Below are 8083 nucleotides of genomic sequence, written 5' to 3' on the forward strand. Positions count from 1 at the left end.
TCACTCTCTGGCCTTGCTGGGGATAGGAGAGCCACCACAGCCAGCCTCTGGTAAGTGACCCACCTCTGTCAAGACACCCCATCCCCCAGCCTAGTCCTTGTCCATGGGTGACATTAGGTCTAAGATAGGACAGGGGGTTCTCGGTTCAGGTTCTTGAAAGGAGCAGGTTCAGGTTGGGGAGGTCTTCATCTGGAATATGTAATGTTGTCTGTTAGCCAGTATGTGGTTTGTATGTGTTTCTGCTACAGGTCAGCCTTGTTGTCAGGCTGGCCTTCCACTGACTGACTCTACTGGAGTTACCAGCATGGACTACCATGGCAGATTCAGATCAGCTTTATTTGTATTCAGTTTGTGAGACAGTGTCTCACTTTGCTGCTAAGGTATCTTGAACTAATTCACCTGATTCAGTTTCCCAAATGGCTAAAACTTTTGGTGTTATCTGCTGAGATATCTTTGATAACCTTTTTGTTTACATCTATTTATTTGAATTGTTTTTTTCTTTCTTTGAGACAGGGTTTCTCTGAGTAACAGTTCTGGCTCTCCTGTAAGTTCAGGCTGGGTTCCAACTCACTGAGATCTGTCTGCCTCTGCCTCCCAAATGCTGAGATTAAAGGCATGTCCCGCAACAATTTCTTGTTTTTGTTTTTCCTGACAGTGTTTCTCTGTTTTCTTTGGTGCCTGTCTTGGATCTCACTCTGTAGACCAGGCTGGCCTCAAGTTCACAGAGATCCACTGGCTCTGTCTCCCGAGTGCTGGGATTAAAGGCATGTATCAACACTACCCAGGCAATTTTTTCTAAGTCACATTCTCCTATAGCAGAGGATTATCTGGAACTCAACAAATAGTTTGTGTGGCCTACCCTTTTCCAGACATTCTGCATGAGGTTGCAAGGCTTTATCACCTTGGAATTTTGTGCTGTTTGCACACTGACTGCCGCTGGGGCTATGTGGGCTGACAGTTCAATTCCTTAGACTCTACATGCTTAATGTGGCTCAGCTTACAGGTTCCAAGGTACCACTTCACAGTGAGAATGGGATGGATGGGCCCAGTGGCAGTGGCAAATGTGTGACCATATGGGTAATTCTGAGTTTTCCCATGCTGTCTGCCAGGAGTTTCATGGCTTGATTTGTTGTTGCTATGGTTTGATACCAGCAAACAGTGAGTGGCCTAAGGTAAACTGAGTAGGAGGCACTGAGGTCTTGTCATAGGTGTGACTGTGAACTTGAGTGATTCCTTTAATGGGGGAGAAGGGCTTCCTTCCTAAGACTTAGCCTGAAAATGTGTTCTTTCCTGGAGGCCTCTTCAAGATTCTGGGCCCTGAGGATCTACAAGGATGAGTGACCTGGCCCAAGACACATTCTTGCACCAGGCAGTACAGTGGTTGCTGAAGGATGAGGCCTTGGCTATCTCTGCTCTGGAGTACCTGCCCACGGAGTTCTTCCCGCCACTGTTCAAGGAGGCCTTCACTGGCAGACAGACAAACCTTGTGAAGGCCATGGTGGCAGCCTGGCCCTTTCATTGCCTCTCCATGGGAGCCCTGCCGCCCATCTCACACATGGAGACTCTGAAGGCTGTGCTGGATGCACTGGACTTTCTGGTGACTCAGAAGGTGCGCCCCAGGTAGGCAAGACCCCTTTAATGGTCCTGGAGGTTCAGTCAGGGGACTAGAGTGTTGAAGAGTATGGTCAAATGTGGATCTGAGGCTTCTCACTACACCAGTGTGGAGGACTGTGGAGGCCTCAGCTCTTGCTAGGGTACAAAAGGCTGTCAGGTGTGGAGGGCAACTTAGTTCTGATACAGCCACAGAGGAGTGTGCCTGGGCCTGGGACTCAAGGCAAAATGGGATCAGTCAGGACTGCAGGGGAACACAGGAGAGGGCAAAAACGCAGAGGTATAGATGCCAGTGAGGGGAATAGCCCTTCCCGGGGCCTGAGGTCATGGGCTGGATGCCAGGTGCTGCAAACACAGCGACCTATGAGACAGCAGAGCAGGGAAAGTGAGAGTTGAGAGGTCAACAATAGCAGACTATGTGGGTCGGATCCCAGCTCTGATTTCTACCTGTTTTCCCAGGAGGTGGAAACTCCAGGTGCTTGACTTGCAGAAAGTGCACCAGGACTTCTGGGATGAACAGACTGGAGGCATAGATGTCAGCTACACCCTGCAGGTCCTGAGTCAAAAGGAAACTGAGGAGGAGCAGGAGCCAGAGTGTGGGGTGAAGCAGCCCTTGAGGGTGTTGGCTGATTTTGACCTCTGTGGGGAGCATCTCAAGGAGACTGACAAGTACTTGTTGAAGTGGGCCAGGCTGAGAAAAGGCTCAGTGCAACTGTGCTGCAGGGAGCTGAAGATCAGAGCGTCACATTTCTACACTGTCATAGCGATCCTGAACACTTTAGACAGAGACTGTGTCCAGGAGTTGCAACTGAATTCCTGGTGGCACCAGGGAAGCCAGGCCTGGTTTGCACATTGCCTGGCGCAGCTGGGAAATCTTTGCAAACTCCCTCTCCTGGGAATCCGCCAGACTGCTTTCAGTGGTAACTCTGCTCTACCAGACATGAAGAAGTATGTCACCGAGCCTGGTCCTCTGTTTCCCAACCTGGACTGTCTGCAGCATCTCTATATGGATGGCATTTACTTTCTGAAAGACAACCTGGAAACCTTGCTAAGGTAAGATGGGAAGCTGTCCTGCAGACCAGAGCAAAACCTTTCTCTGTGCTCTGCAGACAGAGGGCCCTGGATATCTGCCAGGCACACTGGATCCAACAGGGCTGGAGAGTCTGGGAGGGAGTGGCAGCCTGCCTCTGTCTCAGTGTGGGGCCTTGGGAGAGGCTGAGGAGCTGTGGAAATTCTTGCACTAGAGTGGAGTGTGAGGCTGGGGCGATCCAGCATGGCGAGGGATGGAATCTACCGCAGTCCTTGGCCAGTACTGGAGTTTCTGCCTTAGTAAAGGACTGTTTGTGTGCATGTACTGAACCAGTCCCACTATGCTGTTCACTCATCTTGGTGTTAAGGTTTGAGAGCCGCTGGTAGTGAAAGTCCATGAGAGTATATAGCAGTGACAACTAGAGTTCAGAAGGTCAACCTCTCAGAACTAAGGGTTCTGGTAGAGGAAACCATCACGCAGGGCATTATGGGATTACTGCCTTTTGAATGAACTGGCTGTCTCTTGTTGTAAACTTCTGTGCAGTAACAGCCATGATTCTCCCCATTTACCATGCATTTCCATGTTACGTGTACATGTCATCTCATGATTGCATCTCAGTCTTGGGCACAGCTTTCCCTATACATTAGGGGTAAATGGACAACTGTACCCAGCTGTGTTTAATTTCATTAACTTATTATCTGCCCAGGCCATTGTGGACAAAAGTATTTCAGCAAAGATACCTTTTTCCAAGGACAAAACTGCACATAGATAAACATTAGCTCACCTCACTTACAGATAGAGAAAAGAACCACTAACAGTTAAATCCTCAACCCTTTACCTTCATCCCGGGTTATTTATACAAGACCCTTACTTAAGAAATTTACTGCTCACATTCTTGGGATGGTGTTTTAGCCATTTGCTAGATACTGAGTTAAGGCAGTTACTTCCCACTGACCCAGGGAGATTGCTTCCAGGCCAGGCAGGCAATAGATGCCAAGCTTCTTTCTTGTGCAAATTAAGTTTTTATTCCTCCTCAGCCAGGAGCTATTCCTAGATTTTTCTCCTCAACAATTACTCTGAGTGAAAGTGCTTTTACTGACCAAATACTACCTGCTCTGACATAGGTTGCTTAGCCACCTAACATATGTCCCCTCCCTACCAGAAAGCAGCTGCAGCTGGGATGAGTGGAAAAGTGGCATTGAAGACACTTTACTTTCTTGTGACTTACTGACCCCTAACTTGTGTGTGTGTGTGTGTGTGTGTGTGTGTGTGTGTGTGTGTGTGTGTGTGTGTTTTGATAAAGGGTTTCTCCATGTAGTTTTAGTGCCTGTCCTGGATCTCGCTCTGTAGACCAGGCTGGCCCTGAACTCACAGAGATCCGCCTGGCTCTGCCTCCCAAGTGCTGGGATTAAAGGAATGTGCCACCACCACCTGGCAACCCCTAACATTTTACCTTGCCATTTCTAGATTATAGTTTGAGAACACAAATTCCCTAATTGATCTTAGCCTTTAGTTGACTCTACCAGTGAACTCCCCTTTAGTCACTGCCCTTTTGGGTTGTAATTGGAAGCTGACAATTAATTACTTTATGTATGGATCCTTATCACCTCTCTCTCAGACCCTGAAAACATCAAGCCTCACATTGCTTTAACAAAGAATTACAGGGTGGGTATATATACTGGTTCTTTGAGAGCACTGGGGGAAGGGGATTGATGGAGAAGAACAAAGATGAGGATGGAGATGGAAAGAACTAGGTAGAACGATGAGAGAAGAGCAGAAGGGACTGAGAGCAGAAGGACCAAGAGGAGGAGGGGCTGAGAAAGCTAAGTATGAGAACAGAGAAGAAACTGTACAGATAAAAATCACCATAGAAGAATAAAGTTTATGGACTAAAGAATTCAGTGTGCATTGATTCATTGAATATCCCTCAGATTAGAATCCTCAACTGGTTGGTAGACTCTTCCACAGACCCTGGGAGCAAACAATATAGGATGGATCTATTATTGTTTGCGTTAGTTAGGCACTGGGACCTGAGTGAGAAGACATTGACAACATCCTGATGTGCATGTCTGTCCTGTGTCACACTGAACTGGAACAATACTAACCTGTCCATCTCCGTGTCAACCCTATCACTAACATTCTTCAACTCCATTTGCCAGAACTCATCTCTTGTCTCTACCTAGGTGCCTGAAGACCCCCTTGGAGACCCTGTCCATCACTCATTCCCAGCTCTCCCAGGCAGACTTGAATCATCTACCCCTGAATCTGAACCTACATCAGCTCACACACCTGAATCTCAGCAGTGTGGTATTATCCTGTTTAAGTACTGGGCCCCTCCATATTCTTCTGGAGAGAGTTGCAGCCACTCTGAAGACCCTGGAATTGGAAGGCTGTAGGATGAAGGCCTCCCAGCTCACTGCCATCCTGCCTGTCTTAAGCCAGTGCACCCAACTCACTAAGATCAACTTCCTTGACAATGACATATCCATGGCTGTCTTTCAGGACCTTTTCTACCACACAGCCAATCTGAGCAAGCTGTTCCTGGAGATGTACCCTGCCCCTTTGGAGAGCTTTGATGACAAGGGTCATGTTCTCAAGGATAGATTGGTCCAACATTGTTCTGAGCTCATGGATATTCTCAGAGCCATAAGGCAGGCCAAATCTGTCTACTTTGCTGCTGGTGCCTGTTTTGTGTATTATAACTAGAGGCCAGACTTATCTTTGTGGGCAAATGGAGCAGGGTCAATTTGGGCATTGGGAGATGAAGTCCAAAGGATGGGTATCTCATCAAATATACCCAGAAATTATGTGAGAGAGGGGATTAGGAATATGATGTAGCAATTCATTTATTTAAGGGGAAAGTTGACATGGAGAACAATGGGACCATGGGGACAAGTGACTTAAGAGTCAAATAAAATTTGTTTTTTTCTAAAAGAAGCTTCTGGTAGTACATGTTAATGAAGTTGTTGCCCCTGAGTGGTAGGGTTTTATTTCTCAGACCCTCAGTAGCTGGATAGTCACCATCTGAGGTCCTTCTTGGCCACTGTTCTTGTCACCATTTTTAATGTCTTGAGATCCCTTATCTGTGAAGGAAATGGCACAGAACTTTCTGATCAATGAGAGTGTGCCCCAAGAACTCATGGCCTCTATATACACTGGAACCAACGATGATGAGCAAGTGAGTCCTTTACACTATCTGAACACATTACAATAAATCTAAAAATTGATATAAAAATCTCTAGCCATCTACAAAAATTCATGAATAGTAAAACAACTTGTTACTGAATGATGAACAGGTCCTAGGAAAAAGGAAGGAAGAAGGAAAGAAAGAGTGAATTTCCTGGAACTAAAGGGAAATTAGAGTATACTACATCACATCTAGGACACATTGAAATCAATTCTTTGAGGGAAATTTAAAGCCCTAGCTAGGAGCCTAGAATAAAAACTTGAAAAGCACAAATAAATAGTGAATGATTCAACAAATCTTTTGGAAACAAGAACATATCAAATCCAAACCTAGTGGAGAGCAAGAGATAAGAAAAACCAGAGTAAGCCTGGCTGTTGTGGCCCACTCCTTTTATCCCAGAACTCATGAGGCAGAGCCAGGCAGATCTCTGTGAGTTCGAGGCCAGCCTGGGCTACCAAGTAAGTTCCAGGAAAGGCGCAAAGCTACACAGCGAAACCCTGTCTCCAAAAACCAAAAAAAAAAAAACCAAAAAAAAAAAAAAAAAAGGAAAACCAGAGTAAAAGCTAATGAAATAGAGTGAGGCCTGGTGGTACACACCTTCAATCCCAGCAGGAGGAGGCAGAAGCCTGACTTCTGAGTTCTAGGCCATACAGATCTACAGAATGAGTTCCAAGATAGCCTGGACTATACAGAGAAGCCCTGTCTTGAAAAAAAAAAAAACATTACTGACAACAAATATTTAATGAATAGAAAGGAAGGAAATAATAGAAAGAATCAACTATCTCCTTTGTTTTTGTGTGTTTTGTTTTTTGAGACAGGGTTTCTCTGTAGCTTGGAACCTATGATGGAACTGGGTCTATAGACAGGTTAGCCTTGAACTCACAGACATCCTCCTGTCTCAGCCTCCCTAGTGCTGGGATGAAAGGCGGGTACCACCACCACCTGATCCAAGAATCAACAAATTGCAGAGGTGGTTTTTTGGGGAATTATAAAAAAGACCAACAGACCTTTGGCCCAACGAACCTAAAGAAAGCAAGACGGGTCCCAAATAATAAGAGATTGGATGAAGGACTCATTACAACAGTTATCAAAGCAATCCAGGATATTTTCATATTATAAGAATAATTACATATTATTGCTTTAAAAACTGCTCCATGAAGCTAGAAAACCAGAAGAAATAGGTGGTTTTGAGATTGAGCCAAACCACCAAAATTAAGTCAATTAGAGAAGTCAACAAACTGCTTTGGAGACCAGGCTGGCCTGGAACTCACAGAGATCCACCTGCCTCTGCCACCTGATTGCTCAGATAAAAGGTGTGCACCACCACCAAACAGGACAGATATTATAGAATTGTATTATGTGAAATATATAGAATATACAAATTCATAGAGACAGAAAGATTAGACGTTATCTCAAGATGGGAAAGAAAGGAATAAAGAGCAAAGATTTCATAAGTACAGAGTTTCTGTTTTGTGTGATGGAAAAGTCCCACAAACAGACAATAGTATCAGGACATAATATCATGAATGTAATAAATCATATCATAAATACAGTTATTGAATAAATACTGGGTATGTAATAAATGAATACCACAAATGTAATTAATATCTTGAGTGTAATTATTGTCTTGAATGTAATTCATGCCACTGAATTGTGAACTTAAAAATGGTTACAATTGCAAATATTATGTTCATTTAAAAAAAATAAGGTGGCATGTAACCACTATACATTATATATGTATATGAAATTGAAGTCAGCGATGTTCTAAAATAGAAATGGTATTTCTTTTTTTTTTTTTTTTTTTTTTTTTTTTGGTTTTTTGTTGTGTAGCTTTGTGCCTTTCCTGTATCTTGCTTGGTAGACTTGGCTGGCCTGGAACTCACAAAGATCTGCCTGCCTCTGCCTCCTGAATGCTGGGATTACAGGCGTGGGCTACCAAGGCCAGGTTTAGAAATGGTATTTCTAAATAGGATCTAGTATTTAGTAAAACTAAAATAGTATCATGGGCTTATGATGATGCTGAACTAAAGTCTATCAAATTGTGCAAACAGGCCAATTGTATACTATGTGAATTATTTGTCAATAAAGATTTTATAAAATATTTTTAAAAAAGAATTTAAAAAGTCAACAGCCCAAGCTGGGTGGTGGTGGCACATGCCTTTAATCCCAGCATCTGGCAGGCAGAGGTAGGTCTGGTTTACAGAGTGAATTCCAGGAAAGCCAGGACTACATAGAGAAAGCCTGCCTCAGAAAAC

The 8083-nt window shown here is 44.4% G+C and overlaps 1 protein-coding gene across 1 annotated transcript; it reads left to right on the top strand.

The window, feature by feature from the left end:
* The first annotated feature begins 1333 nt into the window (after positions 1 to 1333).
* LOC118577941 (PRAME family member 12-like) lies at positions 1334 to 5347 on the top strand. The gene is made up of 3 exons (XM_036178575.1): positions 1334 to 1620; positions 2071 to 2664; positions 4825 to 5347. Exons 1-3 carry the CDS (start codon positions 1334 to 1336, stop codon positions 5345 to 5347), a joined length of 1404 nt encoding a protein of 467 aa, XP_036034468.1.
* Positions 5348 to 8083: the final 2736 nt, after the last annotated feature.

Source organism: Onychomys torridus, chromosome 2 (assembly GCF_903995425.1).
Source record: "Onychomys torridus chromosome 2, mOncTor1.1, whole genome shotgun sequence".
Lineage (NCBI taxonomy): Eukaryota > Metazoa > Chordata > Mammalia > Rodentia > Cricetidae > Onychomys > Onychomys torridus.

Excerpts from the sequence above, each read along its gene's own strand:
- LOC118577941 (XM_036178575.1), top strand. The coding sequence starts at position 1,334 with ATGAGTGACCTGGCCCAAGACACATTCTTGCACCAGGCAGTACAGTGG. Across the intron at positions 1,621-2,070 it reads ACTCAGAAGGTGCGCCCCAG|GAGGTGGAAACTCCAGGTGC; the intron begins GTAGGCAAGACC and ends CTGTTTTCCCAG. Across the intron at positions 2,665-4,824 it reads AACCTGGAAACCTTGCTAAG|GTGCCTGAAGACCCCCTTGG; the intron begins GTAAGATGGGAA and ends GTCTCTACCTAG.